This window comes from Eleutherodactylus coqui, chromosome 5 (assembly GCF_035609145.1).
Source record: "Eleutherodactylus coqui strain aEleCoq1 chromosome 5, aEleCoq1.hap1, whole genome shotgun sequence".
Lineage (NCBI taxonomy): Eukaryota > Metazoa > Chordata > Amphibia > Anura > Eleutherodactylidae > Eleutherodactylus > Eleutherodactylus coqui.
This window is the reverse complement of record NC_089841.1, coordinates 274,281,014-274,304,800: the sequence shown is the minus strand read 5'-3', so window position 1 is coordinate 274,304,800 and position 23,787 is coordinate 274,281,014. Positions and strand designations below refer to the sequence as shown.

The window sequence follows — 23,787 nt, the reverse complement described above, 5'->3', positions numbered from 1 at the left end:
GGGCCTACAGTCCTAGTCGTCTGTATGACTCCACTCCTGGACACATACACTCCGTGACACAGGATGACACCGGGTCTACAGTCCTAGTTGTCTGTATGACTCCGCTCCTGGACACATACACTCCGGGACACAGGATGACACCAGGCCTACAGTCCTAGTTGTCTGTATGACACCGCTCCTGGACACACACACTCCGGGACACAGGATGATACCGGGCTTACAGTCCTAGTTATCTGTATGACTCCACTCCTGGACACACACACTCCGGGACACAGGATGACACCGGCCTACAGTCCCAGTTATCTGTATGACGACTCCGCTTCTGGACACGCACACTCTAGGATGCAGGATGACTCTGGGCCTTAAGTCAAGTTATCTGTATGACTCCACTCCTGGACACACACACTCCAGGACACAGGATGACACAGGGCCTACAGTCCTAGTTATCTTTATGACTCCGCTCCTGGACACGCACACTGGAGGAGGACACTCCACTCAACTGACACTCACTTGCAGGTGGATGATTGGACACTGCATGGCGTTTCCTTCTCTCACTCTCACTTAAGGTTGGGGTCCTGGAGTCGGAACATCAGTGTACCTGTCCTCTGCTTCCATTCTTCACCACATGAGGGTTGAAGGTACCCCCATGTTGCCGGCACTCTCCCTCCACGCTTCACTGTTGAAGAACTGGAACTCAAAAAACAGAGACTGACAGCCCACACCTTTTGGCTTGCACACATATTTATACCTTACATACCCACATGACATGACATTCGGTTACAATTTCCAGACATATTCCTGACATACATAGACATTAACCTCTTACATGCTGCAGCTGTGCAATACACATAACTAAAGACAAGACAATCTGCACAGTGCTTCCACACTGAAGATATGATATGTATGCCAGTTACGGAGAAGCCAGAAATATAGACTTCGAGCCACTACAGTTAACAGTCCAAAACAATTTATATAGGCCATCAGGACACTGGTGTAAGTGCAATTAGTGGTGTGACAGGGAGGAATCACAAGTCCACAGTCCAAGTTATCAGTGGGGTTCTGTTCCCAACCACTCTCCTTCACACTCTCCAGCTCTCCACCAGTCAGCACTCACTTTTTAGAAGCAGCACTCAGCGCTGCAAACAGTTCCTCTGACTCTCTCAGTCCTCTAGGTCAACAGCAGGAAGGCCTGGGTGAATTGGGCCCAGGGCATACACAAGGCAATCGCTCAGCCTCTTCCATCCTGGGGCTCCTCGCAGGACAAAGCACAAGTTCTCCCCACTCACTTGAAGTCTCTCTTGCAGAACCTCTTGCAGTACTCTGGCTTAAAGCCCATTTTGACACAACGATTATCACTCAAAATTAACTCAAAAGCTATCTTTTCAGTGATAATCGTTGCATGTAAATGTGCCCATCTTTCACTTTTCTGCCGAACGATGGATTTCGGTTCGACATGAAATCCATTGTTTAGGAGAACAGCTGATAAGACGGACTGTAGGCTGTGTTCTATCCAGGGAGCACTGATTCTATTGTCTCAGCTGTCAGCCCTGCAGCAGAACAAAGGGAATGTATTCAGCGAACAGTGGGTGGTCTGTTCCCTGAATACAGCTCCCAGTGGCTCACATGCTACTAATTAGTACTAAAAGGCATTAGTACCAAGTAGTAGTTTATGCAAAAATGATCGCTCAAAAGCCTTGTTTTGGATGATAGTCTTTGTGTCTAAATGCACCTTTAGACTCCAAACTTGGACTCTCTAAGACTCCCTTAGACTGGAATCAACTGCTCACTTTAGCATCCTTGCATACACATATATGAAACATAATCATGTGACACACAACTAGATACATTTTCCAGACATAACCCAGATGTTAACCCATTCAGTGCCGCAAAGGTGCAATACACATCAAATTCATGCAACATAAAAGACACTGACAACACATAGGCACAAGACCAATGCACTCATACTTATGGAGGGGCCCCGTGGTCAAACATGTCCACAGCCTACAATGGTCCCGTGTATGCCAAATTAATGTCCCTTTGGCATTTAAGAACTAGTTTACACCTGCGCTATGGGATCCCATTTTCCTGCTCCGCTATGGCTAAATAGATATAATGATGGAACCAAACAGCGCTAAATGGACCACATTGACAACAATGGAGTCAGGTTGTTAGGTAATTGGACTGCATGCAGCACCAGAGGATCCGAAAGGAACCAGATGTGAATAGGCGCTAATCAGGGCGCATCAGGACTCTATGTTTAACATGTCGGCTGTTTATCACTGCATGTATGCCAAACCGGGAGAGAAAACGTCTTACAGAGCCATGAACTGTGTGCGACTAGTGCTGCAGTGTTCAGAAGGTCGCTGTAAATGACGTAATATCTGCGTTTCAGACTGAATGGTTTTCCATTTGTTGGGGACAATTATGTTATTATTCAGTTTATAGCCATAAATATTCCTTCTCGTCTGAATGATTTATGTCTCTGTAGCCAGGTGTAGATATATTGTCACCGCGCACATATAGTAGCCACCTTATTCGTGTGTCGCACCTTGCTGACCTCTTGTTCTTGGGATCGGGATACGTGTAGACGTCCTGCGTGTTATCTGTATGTATCGTTAGAAACAACCATGTAATTCTTAGTCCTTCTATTCCAACAGTCTATGGAAAGCTTATATGGTGGTCTGTCTGGTAGTGAAAGTGCCCTTTCCAGTGCGGAGTATGTGGACACCGGTAAGTGAGATGACCATTGGCGGTGGTGATGTGTGTCGAGGGTGGTGGTACAGCGAGGCAGGATTCAGGATCTGATGCCACAGGTAGAGGAGCTTACAATATTTATCTGAACCCCACAATATAACTGAGCAATCTTGTAACAATCAGGACTATGCATTGTACATTCACCTTTGTAGGCATTGGTGCTATGTGCCGCTAGCCAAACGTAGCAATAACCACACTGTGTGAACAATCCATAGTAACCTGTGACAATATCAGTTTCACTCGGTTAGATTTCCGTACCATTTCAGAGAAGTACAGACCACGCCACATAATACATCGCTTCTCTTTAAGGGTTAACGCTGCGCTACGGTCGGTGCAGTCAATTAGTAATGTCAATTACAGACTGCACTCCTGATATCCCAGTCCGTAGCAGAGGCTTGAGCGACAGGCACTTACTAAACAGTCCAATCTCTTTGATTTAATCTTTTTCTTCTGTCGTAAACCTGCTGACTACTTTTAACCCCATGTTTGGTTTGCAGTGTTCCTTTCTGAGGCTGACCTCACTTACACTTTGTTGCATGGAAGTCCTAGCTGCTACTGACCTGGGCTTGTCCTGGGTCAGGAGTGCTACTTTACCACTGTTCTCCTCAGTCACTTGTCCAATTCAGCTGCTCCACCAGGTTAGGGCAATGGCACAGCTGCTGTTTCCGTCTTGGCTCCAGACTCTGACCGCAGGTCTCCAGGCCTTCCTCACAGTCTTCCTCGTGCCCTCCTCAAATCAGCTGCCTCCTCTCCCGCAGCTCTGCACCTGCTCTCCTCCTGAGCTTGGCCAGCAGCAGCTCCTCTCACTCTACAACAGTCCCTGCACATACTGTTGCACAGCATAGATTGTCCCTTTTCTATCCAGGCATCACCCCACCAGAAAGTTCCCAGTGAGCATGCTCAGTTCTGCTTTGCCAAGATTTGGTGCAAATTTTGGTGCATGCTATAATTTGGTGCGATTTTTTTTTTTTTTGGCTCATCTTCTATCCATTGCAACATTTTAACCCTTTGGGGTAGCTGCTTACATATAAACAGGGAGTGTTGCAAAGGTAGTCATAGATGGTCGTAGACTGTCATCAATGTGGCACCATCCATGGAATCCTGATTGGACTAAGTGTACCACTGCTAATCCTCATCCCATCCAATGACTACTGTAGATCTTTCTATTAGAAAAAGTGTCTCATGATATGAACAATTTTTATGATGGAAAAGGGTACTGTTGTACCTTGACGCCACCGGAAGCTATGGGCTGAGCGAGCTTTGGTGGAGTGAACGCCCCCTGTCCGGCCCCTAGCTTACGATTGGCTATTAGTGCGGCAGGGAGGACATTGACAGCGGGGTCAGCTTGTTTCCCCCAATGCCGAACAACTCATCCCTCTTCCCGTCCCCCCCGCCGCTGTACTGCCATTGCTCCCCTCCCTGCGGCACTGTTATCTGTGGTCCCGTTCTCTCTGCAGATGCTCCACGTGGCTACGGTGTCACTGGAGTCCCCGCTCCTCTCTCTTCCCCATGGCCAAACTGTAACCTCTCCTAGTGCTCCATGCTCCTCTCCCCGGGGCACAGCTATGTGTGCACTTCTTAGCTCTACAGCTGCCGCTGGAACCACAGCTGTGGCATGACATGATGGTAGGCTGCCGCCTCGGGGGGTGTCACTCACAGCAACCACTGGGGACATGTACAGCACGTAGCCAGTAGCAGAGGCACAGAGCCGGAGGGCTGAGTGCAGCCAATCAGGAAGTGGGGGTGTCACATGGCTGTCAAGCAGCCTAAGACTTGGCGACACCCACCACTTCCGGTGGCGACATAATACAACAGTACCATGGAAAAGTACATATTTAGAACCATCTATTAATGTGTGCTCATTTCCCAATGAGGATATTGATTGCAAAAAAAAACAAAAAACCCAAACACTTGTCACCATGGGATCATCTCTATGTCCTTGGCCATGTTAAAGGGAGTCTGTCAGCTCTTTTGAGCCCCATAAGCTAAAGATGTGGTATAGGAGCCGACACTCTGATTCCAGGGATGAGAGACTAATACTCACCTTCCCCGCTATTCTTCCACTGTGGGCTGTCAAAGCCAAAGCTGCATCGCATCCCACGGAGTACATACACGTCTGTAGAATGAGAAAACTAGTCCTCTCATTCTATGCGCACGCGGAAGTAGTCCAACAGAAGCAGGGGCGTAACTAAAGGCTCAGGGGCCCTGATGCAAAATGTGAGCTGGGGCCCCCGCTTTATCTGTATCTGTACCCGTACCCATACCTAAACCATGCTGCACAGAAGCATAACTTGAAGCTTCTGGGCCCCAATGCAAAACCTGTAATAGGGCCCCCAACTATAATGCTTTATTCATAGTACTGGGCTCCCTATATGGAGAAGAGAGGTCTTATGGGCCCCCTAAGGCTCCTGGGCCCGGGTGCAACCGCATCCCCTGCACCCTCTATAGTTACGCCCCTGAACAGAAGCATTTGGCTGTGGCTTTAAGAGTTCATAATAGGGGAACCGCGTGGTCCAAATATAAGACCCTGGTCCCTGGAATCAGCGTGTCGGCTCCCATGAGCCCAGCAGCCCTGATGAACAGATGACTATCACTGTAAGCTGACTGCTTGTTATATCTATCTGCATGCAGGAAGCCCTGTATGTGACAATGTGGATGTCATCCTGCAGAGGAGTGAGGGGGGCGTACGCGCTGCCTTACTGTATGCAAAGAACTTAGCAAAATACATGAAGGATCTGACAAGTTACATAGAGAAGCGAACTGTTTTGGGTAAGTTCTAATTAAAGGCAATTTTCCTAAATTCATATTTTTGCATCACATTTTAGTAGGAAAGTTTAATTCTCTAAATCATCTTTTTTAATAAAGCCAAGTAATGATTTGGAGTTCCACCAAATGAGACAATTATCTGACTTCTTTACAATTTACATGGGTTTTCAGGGAGTCTGTCAGCAGTCCAATCTGCAAGCATGATGTTATGGAGCCGGAGGAGCCGAGCGGACGGACATATAGCTTTACGGGGAAAGATTCAGTAGAACTTGTTAATTAACTTATAGCTCTGCTCATTCTGAGCTCAAGAGTCCAGTGGGCGGAGCTATCTGTGATTAACAGCCATCTGTGTATGACAGAACATACACGGGTAGATGTCAATCACTGATGGCTCCGCCCACTGGACTCTTCAGCTCAGAATGATAAGAGATTTAAATTCATAAACTACAAGTTCTGCTGAACCTTCCCCCATAAACTATATATATGTCCACTCGGCTCCACCGGCTCCATAACATCATGCCTGCAGATTGGACAGCAGGTTCCAGCTGACAGACTCCCTTTAAATATTGATGACCCATCCTTAGGATAGGTCATCAATGTGAGATTGTGGGGTCCATCTTCCGGTAGGCCTGATAATCAGCTGTTCTAAGCGGCCGCTGTAATCCGGGAGGCACTGCAGCCTCTTCTTTTGGGGCCGTGAAGTCATGTTCATCGATCACATAGCCTATCTGCAGTGCCAGGTATATCCACCTGCTTACACAAGCGGCTGCCTCACTTGCCTGTTTATTGCAGCCACTTCAAACAGCTGCTAGGCAGAGGTGTCAGGACTTGCACCCCACCGATCTGATATTAATGACCTATACTAAAGATAGGTCATCAGTACTTAAGTCCCAGAAAACTTCACCTTTGGAGCGCTTCTGGCATGTGGTCCATTTTTGGTTTCTTCTGGTAGCTGAAGACCGCCCCATATAGCGCCGTCTTTAGCTGCTGGACCAGAAGTGCTCCAAAGGTGGAAATGCAAAAGTACTACCGGGCCTGGATAAGTAATCTCTGTGCTGCCAGATTACATCAATTCTTTACACAATGTTATCACCATAATCTGCAACACATAAACCGCTCCTTAAAGAACCTCTCGGACCGTTATGGTAGTAGAAGCTTACAGAAACACCATAGAAGGGAGCCCTGCCGGAATGAGTTTACAATCCACGGCATGAGCACCCACCAGGTTGGGAAGAAATCAGCCGCCAAGATGGTTTAGGACCTTTAATTGCCCAGCCTGCCCAGTAAGCAGAAGGCGCCAGGGGGCAGCACCGCCTGCAACACTGTGTGAGAGGGCCGCCTGCACGTTCATCTCCCGCGGACCAACCCCAGTGCAGTAAGTAGCCATGAGTCATTTTATGTAGGGAGGTACACCAACAGAGATTGGTCTGCAGGAAGGTAAGGATCCTGTGAAGGGTCAGTCAGATGGGTAGGAGTAAAAGTCAGTAGATGCCAGAGTGTAATATTCATAACTGCAGTAACATCAGATGCAGGAAGACTGAGAAGGGAGAAGAGGGAAAGGAATGTACATTGGGTCGTCACTTAGGAACCTACCTGTCCTACACTGCTGAATTACAATGACTCCCTGACATGTAATCCAGGTGATGCAGGAAGTCACTAGTCCTAGTCAGGGAAGTCACACGAAATGTGTGCTGAAAGCTATATAATGACTATGTAAGACGTTCGATCGGGGGCCGCAGGGAGGACCGCCATATGTGCTGCAGCTCACCGAAAAGCTACAAGATGGTTTCATAACACTGTATCTGTGGGTTCATTGAGGCTGAAGGCGTGTCTGTGAGCCCTTCTCGTAAGGTCATATGAAATGTCCCCTGCAGCCTCCTCCGCCGTTCCTTTGTATGGCGCCATTTGTCCCTCCCTTGTTTAGGCACTGGCACTTCCTCGGCTTCACACTATCGTCCCAATTCCTTACAGCAGTCTTATAAATCTTGATTTTCCTTGTATTCTCTGAAAACTCCAACTTTGTATGTCTCTTGTTTGCTGCAGAAATGGAATATGCCAAGGGGCTCCAGAAACTGGTGAACACATCAAAAAGTGCCCTGACTCAGGAGGTGAGATCCCACAGTGTGGAGGAGGGTGCCATGTAACACCTCTAGACGGGTGGGGGTGTTGCTTCGTCACATGACAGTTCTGAAGGAAGCATTGCTGGGAAATTATCCCAAATTCATCCAAACAGCTGAAAATGAGTTACATGTAACAGCGGGCATCCAGCTCACTGCGTCTGAACAATGGCTCTTAACTCCTTAGTGACCAAGCCTGTTTGCGCCTTACTGACTGGGCCAAATTCTGGAAATCTGCCATGTGTCACTTTAACATGGACTAACTCCGTAAAGGTTCTGCAGATCCCGCTGATTCTGATGTTTTTCCGCCACATATTGTGCCCCATTTAGGTGGTAAAATAGACCGATAAAATTTGTGTATATTTACTAAAATCGTCATTTTTTCACATTTTCAACTGCAATATCTCAAATATGGGCAAATATAATATAGACATTTTTGATAAGATGTATATTTCCCCTTTTTTATTTTATTCTGGATGCACATTGGAAAAACTTCAGGGTTTTTTTTAACCATTTAGGAGTTAATTATTAACATGTTGAGGAACACTTCGTTTTTCTGCACCATCCAAGATTACAAAGCCTCTTGGGTGTCAGAATGATAGCACCCCCACAAATCACCCTATTTTATAAACTACACCCCCTAATGAGGGGGTCCCGAGGATTGTGACCCTACAGTTTTTTTTCAGAAATTAATGCAAATTAGAGTAGAAAAAATAAAATGTCATATTTTTACAAATATCTCATTTTAAAGACAGGATTTTTTTTTTTTTAAATGCGCATGAAAATGAGGATTTACACCCAAAATGGATCCCCCTGTTTGTCCTGTGTTCATAAATATCTCCATTGTGGCCCTAATCTTATGCTGGATGCACAACGGGGCCCAAACCAAACTCAGCATCAAATTTTAACTGTCTTTTTACTTTTACATGATCGTCATTATCCATTGGATAATGGCGATCACGTGACCACAAACAGATCACCGCGGCCCTCATTCACAGCTCCAGGCTCTGGGCTACCTTTAGTAGCAGGAGATGTTAAAATTTCCGGGGCCTCCCCAGCTTCTGCACCTTTGTCCATCATTTTGGCGACGGGCGTATGCGCCAAAGCTGGGAAAAGGTCCATAAATAAGGATCCCATTGGGGACATCGCCGGTGGCCCTAGGTAAGTATTTTCACCTCTCCTCATGGATCCGATCCATGACGGGAGGTGAAACTGTAGCTTTATTTTACTTTTACATGATTGCCGTTATCCAATGGATCACGTGACCAAGAACCGCGTACTGCGGCCCCTCGTGAGATCTCCAGGCTCTCGGCTACATTTAGTAGCGAGGTGCAGGAAGATTTTAAATTACCCGGGTAATCTGCCGCTTTTGCACATACGTCTGCTATTGTGGCGACAGGCGCATGCACAAAAACCGGTGTAAGGTCCGCAGATAGATCTGGGGGCCTTAGGTACCTAAATTCATCTCCTCTCACAGATATGATCCATGAGGGCAGATGAAACAAAGTTTTTTTTTGAGGAAGGGGGGGGGGGGTTACCCTTTTTTAAACTTTTTTAAACTTTTACATGATCGCTATTATCCTTTTGGATAGCAGCGATCATGTGACCGGTAACTACATACAGCGGCTCCCAGTGACAGCTCCGTGCTCTCAGCTACTCATACTAGCCGGGAGCAGGGAGTTTTTAAATTTCCCGGGCCCTTCCAGCTCTCTGCGCAAGCATGTGACGTAATGATGTCTGGCACGCATGCGCAGACGCCGGCGTCAGGTCCTGCAGGACTAGAACGCCGAGGTACATCGCGGAGGACAGGGTGAGTATCCTCAGCTTCTCTTACGGATCCGATCCATGAGGGGAGCTGAAGCTTATCTTTTATTTACTTTCTATTGACTTTAACGTGATCGCCGGTATCTGGTGGATACCGGCGATCATGTGACTGGTGAGGGGGTCCTGCAGCCTGGGATGACAGCTCCAAGATGTCGGCTACCTCCAGTAACCAGCAGCATGGAGCTGTCACATCCAGAGCCTGCAGGGCTTTAATCCTCAGAGGAAGCATGTTTTTACTTCCTCGGGGATTAAAGCCCAGCAGACCAGGACGTAAAAACACGATGGGCTGGTCACTAAGGGGTTAATTCACTAATCAATCATTCCGCTGCTGAAAGACCAAGCAAATACGCTCCATTTGAATGCATTTCACTCAGCTTTCAAAGGACTGCAGGATGTTCTCCCCATGGCATGTTTACACGAGCTGCGAGGAAAACCATGCAATCTGCCGGCAGCTGTTTGCTCAACTGGGAGTGTGTTTAAAAACATGCTGTGCTCTGCAAACAAAACCTGCAGGTCCTTTTACATGCAAATAAAGCTGATAAAGTGTTAATGGACATTAGTGTTCATTACCACTTTATGCAAAAAGGTTGCTAAAAAGTTCAATCTTTCAATTTATTGAAAGTTTAAATGGCCGGAGCAATGCTGCCTGAATGGGCACACAAACGTTAGATTTGTGCGCTCGTCCATGAGTTATTACTCCTCAGATCATAGCGTATATCGTCCGGCCGTGAAAACAGTGGCTGATATACGCTCATGTGAAAGAGCCCTAAGGCTGCTCATAAGTGCTATTAATGCTCGTGTAATAGCGCCAGTCAAGAAAACCCAATCATTTTTAAAAATCCACGCCCCCTGAAACGGCTGTGCTGATTGGCTGAGTGATGAATTGGTCCCCGCAGGGATGAAGGAAACTCCTGCCACAGCTGTCATAACTGTCACAGCTGTAGCAGAAGTCTGCAATATTCTCCCTATGTTTTCAATGGGGCTGGCGCTGCAGCTGCTGCCCCCATTGGAGACACTGAGCGATGTTGCAGATTACTTCTCTGTGATGCAAAGCTCTATTGAAACATCACAAATGAGTATGAAGCCATCGACAATCACTGGGTTCATATTCATCGCTGTCGCAAGTGGGTGTGAGCCCGTAGAGGTTGAACCCTCTCGGATACTGGTTTAATAAACTCTACAACCTGATTTCAGCCCCTTTTACATGAGACGACTGTTGGGGGCTTCAGCAATGATAACTGCTATGCTTTCACACAGGATATACCGTGAATGGAGGTGGAGCAGCCGAAAATCCCTTCTGGCCCGCCCCCATTCGCGGTATAGATGAACGACTGCTTGTTTCCACAGGCAGATGCATCGCAGACCATCGATGATCTTATGGTCTCTATTAAGATCCGATCAGCTCGGTCTAATGAGCGGCTTGCACGATAATGGTGCCGTGTAAAGGGGCCTTTAGTCAGCACAGTCTACTATAGTATCAATGGACCTGAAAAGGAAACGTGTCTCCGTATCCCTATTATGTGCTCCCCTTTCCCCAGTTACCACATTTGTTTTCTTCCTCAGCCATACATGCCTTTCCAGTCCATCTACTCTGTAGCCTTGGAGCAGGACCAGGAACACGCACATGGCGTCCTGCACACCGCGCTGACGCTGCAGCAGCAGACCTTCCTGCAGGTATGGAGTTTGTATAGCTTAATAGCAATAACATTAATAACGAGGAACGGCAATAGAAATGAGATAATCTACCCTAAAAGTACTCGTCTCTCCCCAAAGCCAGTAAACATGCGGCGTATGGAACATGAGAAACGTAGAAAGGAGCTGAAGGAACAGTGGCAGAGAGCCCAGCGCAAACTGGTAGGACCCCGATATTATCTGCGCGGTGGCGTTTGCCATCCATGTTAAACACTTTGCAACTTTTCTGACTTTTTTTGAAACTTTCCTCAGTTAGAGGCAGAAACCAACCTGCGAAAAGCGAAGCAGACGTACATGCAGCGCAGCGAGGAGCACGAGAAAGCGCAATTCAATGCAGCCCGAGCCGAAGAGGAGCAGAGTCACAGCGGGACCAAATCTATTGACAAGAAAAGACGGGCTGAGGAAGAGGCGAAGAACAAGGTGACTGCGGGCGAAAGAGAACACAAGGATTGGAAGAGCCCGGTGCAGTTAGTCCAATGATATTGGATCAATCAGTGCAGACGCCATGTGCTTACTGATACGGGGGGCAGATACCTCGCAGTCATTAGGTATTACTCACATGCAGTGCGGCTTCTATCTGCCGGGGGGGACAGGACCAATGTGCTTCACTTTTTGAGATGCAGAGCAACCCACCGAACTGAGATGGCATCATTAATAGGTTGCTGGCCTGCATGGTGCACTACATGTATCAGAATGGTCTGCCACCCTGTATCTACTACTCTGTGCAGGAGTATACACCAAGCAGCCACCCCCCTCTATATAGGAGGCAGTGTGAGTGTCCGTCTCATCGGTGTCCTGCACAGGTGTAGTTGTCTCCCTCTTTTGGCTGCCCGCATGCTGAGGGGTGCAGTTATCTGCCCTCCTGTATCAGTCAGTATACGGCCGTCTTCAGTGATTGGTTGTTTTTTTATTCCCCCTTCTGTGATACAATTGATATTGGATCTTTTAATAGGGAATCTGTCACCATCTTTTTGCATTCCTGACACCACACTGCCCATCACGCTGATCCCAGTGATACGTCTGCTGTGCGGATCTGTGCAGGAGTTTTGGAGAACCTTGCATTCTATTTGCAGCAGCTGGACACAGAACTAGTCCTGCATAATCATGAGCTGCAGGCTAGCCACACCCACCCCGCCCTCCAGCCAATGAATAATAGCTGTCTCCCAGTAATAGGCAGACAACTGTCAATCATTGGCTGGAGGGCGGGGTGGGTGTGGCTAGTCCTCATGAATATGCAGGACTAGTTCTGTGTCTGGTTGCTACTAATAGAATGCAAGTTTCTCCAAAACTCCTGCACGGATCCGCACAGCAGACATATCACTGGGATCAGTGTGACCGCCACTATTCTGTGATGCTAATGAGGACTTAATAAAGATGGTGACAGACCCCCTAGGATACATCTACATTTGGCAACACCCTTTTACATTCAAACACACATTTTACTTCCTGCAGGCTGAAGAATCAATGGCAACTTACCGGACCTGCATCGCAGACGCCAAGACCCAGAAGCAGGAACTGGAGGATGTGAAAGTCAATGTTCTTCGGCAACTTCAAGAGATCATCAAACAGACCGACCAGATCCTGCGCTCGGTACACAGGGGTCTCAGATACTCTCTTGTTGTGGAGTTCTAGCATTCTGACTTTGTTTGTAGTGCTATGTACCCGTAATGAGAGGGCCTCTGTATGTACTCTACTATATACTGTACTGTATGTACTCTGCTATATACTGTACTGTATGTACTCTCTACTATATACTGTACTGTATGTACTCTGCTATATACTGTACTGTATGTACTCTCTACTATATACTGTACTGTATGTACTCTGCTATATACTGTACTGTATGTACTCTCTACTATATACTGTACTGTATGTACTCTGCTATATACTGTACTGTATGTACTCTGCTATATACTGTACTGTATGTACTCCCTACTATATACTGTACTGTATGTACACTCTACTATATACTGTACTGTATGTACTCTGCTATATACTGTACTGTATGTACTCTCTACTATATACTGTACTGTATGTACTCTCTACTATATACTATACTGTATGTACTCTCTACTATATACTGTACTGTATGTACTCTGCTATATACTGTACTGTATGTACTCTCTACTATATACTGTACTGTATGTACTCTGCTATATACTGTACTGTATGTACTCTGCTATATACTGTACTGTATGTACTCCCTACTATATACTGTACTGTATGTACACTCTACTATATACTGTACTGTATGTACTCTGCTATATACTGTACTGTATGTACTCTCTACTATATACTGTACTGTATGTACTCTCTACTATATACTGTACTGTATGTACTCTGCTATATACTGTACTGTATGTACTCTCTACTATATACTGTACTGTATGTACTCCCTACTATATACTGTACTGTATGTACTCTCTACTATATACTGTACTGTATGTACTCTGCTATATACTGTACTGTATGTACTCTCTACTATATACTATACTGTATGCACTCTACTATATACTGTACTGTATGTACTCTCTACTATATACTATACTGTATGTACTCTCTACTATATCCTGTACTGTATGTACTCTACTATATCCTGTACTGTATGTACTCTCTACTATATACTATACTGTATGCACTCTCTACTATATACTATACTGTATGTACTCTCTACTATATACTGTACTGTATGTACTCTCTATAATATCCTGTACTGTATGTACTCTCTACTATATACTGTACTGTATGTAGTCTCTACTATATCCTGTACTGTATGTACTCTCTACTATATCCTGTACTGTATGTACTCTCTACTATATACTGTACTGTATGTACTCTCTACTATATACTATACTGTATGTACTCTCTACTATATCCTATGCTGTATGTACTCTCTACTATATACTGTACTGTATGTACTCTCTACTATATACTATACTGTATGTAGTCTCTACTATATCCTGTACTGTATGTACTCTCTACTATATCCTGTACTGTATGTACTCTCTACTATATACTGTACTGTATGTACTCTACTATATCCTGTACTGTATGTACTCTCTACTATATCCTATACTGTATGTAATCTCTACTATATACTGTACTGTATGTACTCTCTACTATATCCTATACTGTATGTAATCTCTACTATATACTGTACTGTATGTACTCTCTACTATATCCTATACTGTATGTAATCTCTACTATATACTGTACTGTATGTACTCTCTACTATATCCTGTACTGTATGTACTCTCTATTATATCCTGTACTGTATGTACTCTCTACTATATCCTATACTGTATGTAATCTCTACTATATACTGTACTGTATGTACTCTCTACTATATCCTATACTGTATGTACTCTCTACTATATCCTGTACTGTATGCACTCTCTATTATATCCTGTACTGTATGTACTCTACTATATCCTGTACTGTATGCACTCTCTACTATATACTGTACTGTATGTACTCTCTACTATATCCTATACTGTATGTACTCTGCTATATACTATACTGTATGTACTCTCTACTATATACTGTACTGTATGTACTCTACTATATCCTGTACTGTATGTACTCTCTAGTATATCCTATACTGTATGTAATCTCTACTATATACTGTACTGTATGTACTCTCTACTATATCCTATACTGTATGTAATCTCTACTATATACTGTACTGTATGTACTCTCTACTATATCCTATACTGTATGTAATCTCTACTATATACTGTACTGTATGTACTCTCTACTATATACTATACTGTATGTACTCTCTACTATATACTGTACTGTATGTACTCTCTACTATATCCTATACTGTATGTAATCTCTACTATATACTGTACTGTATGTACTCTCTATTATATCCTATACTGTATGTACTCTGCTATATACTATACTGTATGTAGTCTCTACTATATCCTGTACTGTATGTACTCTCTACTATATCCTATACTGTATGTACTCTCTATTATATCCTGTACTGTATGTACTCTCTATTATATCCTATACTGTATGTAATCTCTACTATATACTGTACTGTATGTACTCTCTACTATATCCTATACTGTATGTAATCTCTACTATATACTGTACTGTATGTACTCTACTATATCCTGTACTGTATGTACTCTCTAGTATATCCTATACTGTATGTAATCTCTACTATATACTGTACTGTATGTACTCTCTACTATATCCTATACTGTATGTACTCTGCTATATACTGTACTGTATGTACTCTCTACTATATCCTATACTGTATGTACTCTCTACTATATCCTGTACTGTATGCACTCTCTATTATATCCTGTACTGTATGTACTCTACTATATCCTGTACTGTATGCACTCTCTACTATATACTGTACTGTATGTACTCTCTACTATATCCTATACTGTATGTACTCTGCTATATACTATACTGTATGTACTCTCTACTATATACTGTACTGTATGTACTCTACTATATCCTGTACTGTATGTACTCTCTAGTATATCCTATACTGTATGTAATCTCTACTATATACTGTACTGTATGTACTCTCTACTATATCCTATACTGTATGTAATCTCTACTATATACTGTACTGTATGTACTCTCTACTATATCCTATACTGTATGTAATCTCTACTATATACTGTACTGTATGTACTCTCTACTATATACTATACTGTATGTACTCTCTACTATATACTGTACTGTATGTACTCTCTACTATATCCTATACTGTATGTAATCTCTACTATATACTGTACTGTATGTACTCTCTATTATATCCTATACTGTATGTACTCTGCTATATACTATACTGTATGTAGTCTCTACTATATCCTGTACTGTATGTACTCTCTACTATATCCTATACTGTATGTACTCTCTATTATATCCTGTACTGTATGTACTCTCTATTATATCCTATACTGTATGTAATCTCTACTATATCCTGTACTGTATGTACTCTCTACTATATCCTATACTGTATGTAATCTCTACTATATACTGTACTGTATGTACTCTCTACTATATACTATACTGTATGTACTCTCTACTATATACTGTACTGTATGTACTCTCTACTATATCCTATACTGTATGTAATCTCTACTATATACTGTACTGTATGTACTCTCTATTATATCCTATACTGTATGTACTCTGCTATATACTATACTGTATGTACTCTCTACTATATACTGTACTGTATGTACTCTCTACTATATCCTATACTGTATGTAATCTCTACTATATACTGTACTGTATGTACTCTGCTATATACTATACTGTATGTAGTCTCTACTATATCCTGTACTGTATGTACTCTCTACTATATCCTATACTGTATGTACTCTCTATTATATCCTGTACTGTATGTACTCTCTATTATATCCTATACTGTATGTAATCTCTACTATATACTGTACTGTATGTACTCTCTACTATATCCTGTACTGTATGCACTCTCTATTATATCCTGTACTGTATGCACTCTCTACTATATACTGTACTGTATGTACTCTGCTATATACTATACTGTATGTACTCTCTACTATATACTATACTGTATGTACTCTCTACTATATACTGTACTGTATGTACTCTCTATTATATCCTGTACTGTATGCACTCTCTACTATATACTGTACTGTATGTACTCTGCTATATACTATACTGTATGCACTCTCTACTATATACTGTACTGTATGTACTCTGCTATATACTATACTGTATGTACTCTCTACTATATCCTATACTGTATGTACTCTCTACTATATACTATACTGTATGTACTCTCTACTATATCCTGTACTGTATGTACTCTACTATATCCTGTACTGTATGTACTCTCTACTATATCCTGTACTGTATGTACTCTCTATTATATCCTGTACTGTATGTACTCTGCTATATACTATACTGTATGTACTCTCTACTATATCCTGTACTGTATGCACTCTCTACTATATGATTGTTACGGCCATTCCTCTGTCTCTCTCCAGGCCACCATCTCCTATTATCAGAGCATGCATATGGAGACCGCGCCGCTACCAGTGGGGTTCCAGACATTATGTGAGAGCAGTAAGCTGTACGACCTGGGCCAGCAGTACGCCTCCTATGTTAGACAACTTGGATTTGGATCAGAGCCGGAAATGTCCTATGACTTTCAGCCCTACACCCCGCAGATATCAGTGTATGCCATGTTAGCGCTTCCTCTATTATTCTACATCAGTTCTGTACTTTTGGATAACTTTGTGTGTGTTTAGGTCACCGTGCCCGCGGAACAGAAAGTCAAGCTTGAACTCAAAGGATTTTTCGTCTGCAGACAATAAAGAGGGCGCAGGAGAGGAGCGTCCTGTGGAGAGGAGAGGTGAGAACATGTCAGGAGGCTATCTCCTACAACGGCTTTGGCCATAGAGGGGCTACTAGAATCAGCCTTCTCCTCACCTCCCCCTTAGCTTTACATACAGGGTCATTACTAATGATTTTCCCCATTTGAAGCCCTAATTACTCCCGTTTAAAGACACTGAAATACCAATGGAAACAGAAACTCAAAAAGTTTCATTTAGCACAACTGTCTGACAGACTCTCCTTTTTGCCCCTGCCAACCAATCGCAGCGCAGCTTACATTTCTGAACTTGCTGCGGTAAGATGAACGCTGCACTGTGATTGGTTGCTATAGACAACAAGGACAGTCTGTGGGCTCGTGTCCACGACCGTGTTTTCACCACATATTACAGATGCGTTGCACGGACACGCAATACGCGATGGATGGAGTCCCCGCTCCGTGCACATGTGCCTGCAGACACTGCGTGTTGGGACGCACGGGGAATAGATCACAGAGCGCTGCATGTCTCTGCATACCTTGCAGCATGAGCCCTATACATTGGTATAGTCAGTGTATGAAATGCTGTCCATACAATACATTGTATATCGCCGGCGTTCCCATATACAACCCCCCTCTGACACGGAACGTGAATGTAAAAAAGTCACACCGTGCAGGAGATATGCGGTCAGGTGCGTACACTCGCAGCCATACACCGTATCTGCCGCATGGTCCATGTCACTATATATGGAGACCGCGCCCCTACCAGTAGGAGATGTATACCTTATACCAACTGTACATATATAACTATATACAGGAGATACCCAGGTTATACCAGCATGCTCAATATCACTATATACAGGATATATAACTTATACCAGCTGTACATATATAATTATATACAGGAGATACCCAGGTTATACCAGCATGCTCCATATCACTATATACAGGAGATGTATAACTTATACCAGCTGTACATATATAATTATATACAGGAGATCCCCAGGTTATACCAGCATGCTCCATATCACTATATACAGGGGATGTATAACTTATACCAGCTGTACATGTATAATTATATACAGGAGATACCCAGGTTATACCAGCATGCTCCATATCACTATATACAGGAGATGTATAACTTATACCAGCTGTACATATATAATTATATACAGGAGATACCCAGGTTATACCAGCATGCTCCATATCACTATATACAGGGAGATATATAACTTATACCAGCTGTACATATATAATTATATACAGGAGATACCCAGGTTATACCAGCATGCTCCATATCACTATATACAGGAGATGTATAACTTATACCAGCTGTACATATATAATTGTATACAGGAGATCCCCAGGTTATACCAGCATGCTCCATATCACTATATACAGGGAGATGTATAACTTATACCAGCTGTACATATATAATTATATACAGGAGATACCCAGGTTATACCAGCATGCTCCATATCACTATATACAGGGAGATGTATAACTTATACCAGCTGTACATATATAATTATATACAGGAGATCCCCAGGTTATACCAGCATGCTCCATATCACTATATACAGGATGTATACCTTATACCAGCTGTACATATATAATTATATACAGGAGATCCCCATGTTATACCAGCATGCTCCATATCACTATATACAGGATGTATACCTTATACCAGCTGTACATATATAATTATATACAGGAGATCCCCATGTTATACCAGCATGCTCCATATCACTATATACAGGGAGATGTATAACTTATACCAGCTGTACATATATAATTATATACAGGAGATCCCCAGGTTATACCAGCATGCTCCATATCACTATATACAGGAGATGTATAACTTATACCAGCTGTACATATATAATTATATACAGGAGATACCCAGGTTATAGCAGCATGCTCCATATCACTATATACAGGAGATGTATAACTTATACCAGCTGTACATATATAATTATATACAGGAGATCCCCAGGTTATACCAGCATGCTCCATATCACTATATACAGGAGATGTATAACTTATACCAGCTGTACATATATAATTATATACAGGAGATCCCCAGGTTATACCAGCATGCTCCATATCACTATATACAGGAGATGTATAACTTATACCAGCTGAACATATATAATTATATACAGGAGATCCCCAGGTTATAGCAGCATGCTCCATATCACTATATACAGGAAGATGTATACCTTATACCAGCTGTACATATATAATTATATACAGGAGATCCCCAGGTTATACCAGCATGCTCCATATCACTATATACAGGAGATGTATAACTTATACCAGCTGTACATATATAATTATATACAGGAGATGTATAACTTATACCAGCTGAACATATATAATTATATACAGGAGATCCCCAGGTTATAGCAGCATGCTCCATATCACTATATACAGGAGATGTATAACTTATACCAGCTGTACATATATAATTATATACAGGAGATACCCAGGTTATACCAGCATGGTCCATATCACTATATACAGGAGATGTATACCTTATACCAGCTGTACATATATCATTATATACAGGAGATACCCAGGTTATACCAGCATGCTCCATATCACTATATACAGGAGATATATAACTTATACCAGCTGTACATATATAATTATATACAGGAGATACCCAGGTTATACCAGCATGCCCCATATCACTATATACAGGAGATGTATAACTTATACCAGCTGTACATATATAATTATATACAGGAGATCCCCAGGTTATACCAGCATGCTCCATATCACTATATACAGGAGATGTATAACTTATACCAGCTGTACATATATAATTATATACAGGAGATCCCCAGGTTATACCAGCATGCTCCATATCACTATATACAGGAAGATGTATACCTTATACCAGCTGTACATATATAATTATATACAGGAGATCCCCAGGTTATACCAGCATGCTCCATATCACTATATACAGGAGATGTATAACTTATACCAGCTGTACATATATAATTATATACAGGATATACCCAGGTTATACCAGCATGCTCCATATCACTATGTACAGGAGATGTATAACTTATACCAGCTGTACATATATAATTATATACAGGAGATCCCCAGGTTATACCAGCATGCTCCATATCACTATATACAGGAAGATGTATACCTTATACCAGCTGTACATATATAATTATATACAGGAGATCCCCAGATTAGGCCATTATCATACGGCTGAGAAAACTGCATGAGATTTGTGTGTTGCGAGACGCACAAATCTCATTTAAATATGAACATCGTTGCTTCCCATAGGGTCATACACATGAGCAATAATTGCAGTGCGATGCGAGGAACAAATCGCGTGGTGCCTAACATTTGGGCGTGCCACCGCATTGCCTTTGTTTTCAATGAGGCCAGTGGCAGCATCGCGCTCGGCGCTCGGTGCATGCGGTACGAGTTTTCCCTATTGAAAACAATGGAAGAAACTCCGTGATCCTTCGGCGCTGCTGTCCGCGAGGCGGTTCTGATATAAGAATGTCTTGCATCTGCAGGGAAATTGTGCTCGCCGTTGTGAAGTTAGCCGTATACCAACATAGTCTATATCAGTGTATACAGAAGATGTTCATCCCCCTGTATATAGTGATGTGCAGCATGCTGGTATAACCTGGGGATCTCCTGTGTATAGGTATATATGTACAGCTGGTATGAGTTATACCAGCTATACAGATTTGAGTACATATATTACAGTACTTACCACCGCATGTACTCCTCCGCTCCCCAATACTGTAAGTACACCACCGGCTGGACCAATCACAACTGCAGTTTCTCAGTGGGAGGGAGGGGCACGCGTGGGGGAGTCTGCAGCCTGTAATTGGCTGCTGACTTACCAGTAACAGCTCCTCCCTCCTTCAGCACCACCCACAGCCATCCTGCAGGCCCCAACAGTGATACTGCGTATGGCTAGGGCCCCGTGGGCCCCGTTCGCTAAGGGGCTAGGTTGCAATTGCGACTCCTGCAACCCCCTAGCGGTACCCCAGCACCTGCAGCACTTCAGAGCGCAACATGAACAGACTAAATCTGAGGTTACATAGCTATACACTAAAAGTGTGCGTCCTGTTCACAAGAGCTCACAATCTAGGAGTGACACAGAACGTAAAAGTACTTCATTTGTACCATGTTTTATACTAAGTAGACAGACATACAAGTCGCTCAGCGGCCAGGATCTGCGCATGCGGAGATATAAAGTGCAACGAGTGTGGGGGTACCGTCAGATGCGGTTCTGGGGAACAAGCTAGAAGCGTTAGGCCAAGGGTCCACAACCGTACTCACTGTCCACGTCTACAACAGACGGGATCCTCCAGCACGTTACACATTAGTCTCTCACACGGATCACGTGAATAAAGGCAGCTTGTGATTCACCTATTAAGTCAGTGGGGATGCGAGGCGACCGGGCGGCACTCAGATGAAGATATGAGATATCATACAGAGCGCACTCAGATGAAGATATGAGATATCATACAGAGCGCACTCAGATGAAGATATGAGATGTCATACGGAGCGCACTCAGATGAAGATATGAGATGTCGTACGGAGCGCACTCAGATGAAGATATGAGATGTCATACGGAGCGCACTCAGATGAAGAGATGAGATGTCGTACGGAGCGCACTCAGATGAAGATATGAGATGTCATACGGACCGCACTCAGATGAAGATATGAGATGTCATACGGACCGCACTCAGATGAAGATATGAGATGTCATACGGACCGCACTCAGATGAAGATATGAGATGTCATACGGAGCGCACTCAGATGAAGATATGAGGTGTCATACGGAGCGCACTCAGATGAAGATATGAGATGTCATACGGAGCGCACTCAGATAAGGATATGAGATGTCATTCGGAGCGCACTCAGATGAAGATATGAGATGTCATACGGAGCGCACTCAGATGAAGATATGAGATGTCATACGGACCGCACTCAGATGAAGATATGAGATGTCATACGGAGCGCACTCAGATAAGGATATGAGATGTCATTCGGAGCGCACTCAGATGAAGATATGAGATGTCATACGGAGCGCACTCAGATGAAGATATGAGATGTCATACGGACCGCACTCAGATGAAGATATGAGATGTCATACGGAGCGCACTCAGATGAAGATATGAGGTGTCATACGGAGCGCACTCAGATGAAGATATGAGATGTCATACGGAGCGCACTCAGATAAGGATATGAGATGTCATTCGGAGCGCACTCAGATGAAGATATGAGATGTCATACGGAGCGCACTCAGATGAAGATATGAGATGTCATACGGAGCGCACTCAGATGAAGAGATGAGATGTCGTACGGAGCGCACTCAGATGAAGATATGAGATGTCATACGGACCGCACTCAGATGAAGATATGAGATGTCATACGGACCGCACTCAGATGAAGATATGAGATGTCATACGGAGCGCACTCAGATGAAGATATGAGGTGTCATACGGAGCGCACTCAGATGAAGATATGAGATGTCATACGGAGCGCACTCAGATGAAGATATGAGATGTCATACGGAGCGCACTCAGATGAAGATATGAGATGTCATACGGAGCGCACTCAGATGAAGATATGAGGTGTCATATGGAGCGCACTCAGATGAAGATATGAGATATCATACGGAGCGCACTCAGATGAAGATATGAGGTGTCATACGGAGCGCACTTATATGAAAATATGAGATGTCATATGGAGCGCACTCAGATAAATATATGAGATATCATACGGGGCGCACTCAGATGAAGATATGAGATGTCATACGGAGCGCACTCAGATGAAGATATGAGATGTCATACGGAGCGCACGCAGATGAAGATATGAGATGTCATACGGAGCGCACTCAGATGAAGATATGAGATGTCATACGTAGCGCACTCAGATGAGGATATGAGATGTCATACAGAGCTCACTCAGATGAAGATATGAGATGTCATACGGAGCGCACTCAGATGAAGATATGAGATGTCATACGGAGCGCACGCAGATGAAGATATGAGATGTCATACGGAGCGCACTCAGATGAAGAGATGAGATGTCATACGGAGCGCACGCAGATGAAGATATGAGATGTCATACGGAGCGCACTCAGATGAAGAGATGAGATGTCATACGGAGCGCACTCAGATAAAGATATGAGATATCATACAGAGTGCACTCAGCTGAAGATATGAGATGTCATACGGAGCGCACTCAGATGAAGATATGAGATGTCATACGGAGCGCACTCAGATAAGGATATGAGATATCATA

At 43.5% G+C, this 23,787-nt stretch overlaps 1 protein-coding gene across 2 annotated transcripts in view; it reads left to right on the top strand.

Moving 5' to 3' along the window:
- ARHGAP45 (Rho GTPase activating protein 45) overlaps window positions 1–23,787 on the top strand; it is a 92,760-nt gene that overhangs the window by 49,743 nt on the left and 19,230 nt on the right. For both annotated transcript variants that reach the window (XM_066604749.1, XM_066604747.1), the window contains exons 6-14: window positions 2,658–2,730; window positions 5,386–5,523; window positions 7,564–7,628; window positions 11,025–11,135; window positions 11,235–11,315; window positions 11,406–11,573; window positions 12,606–12,743; window positions 17,162–17,352; window positions 17,426–17,529. In XM_066604749.1, the coding sequence (XP_066460846.1) occupies window positions 2,658–2,730; window positions 5,386–5,523; window positions 7,564–7,628; window positions 11,025–11,135; window positions 11,235–11,315; window positions 11,406–11,573; window positions 12,606–12,743; window positions 17,162–17,352; window positions 17,426–17,529 (1,069 nt within the window). The remainder of the gene's footprint in view (window positions 1–2,657; window positions 2,731–5,385; window positions 5,524–7,563; window positions 7,629–11,024; window positions 11,136–11,234; window positions 11,316–11,405; window positions 11,574–12,605; window positions 12,744–17,161; window positions 17,353–17,425; window positions 17,530–23,787) is intronic.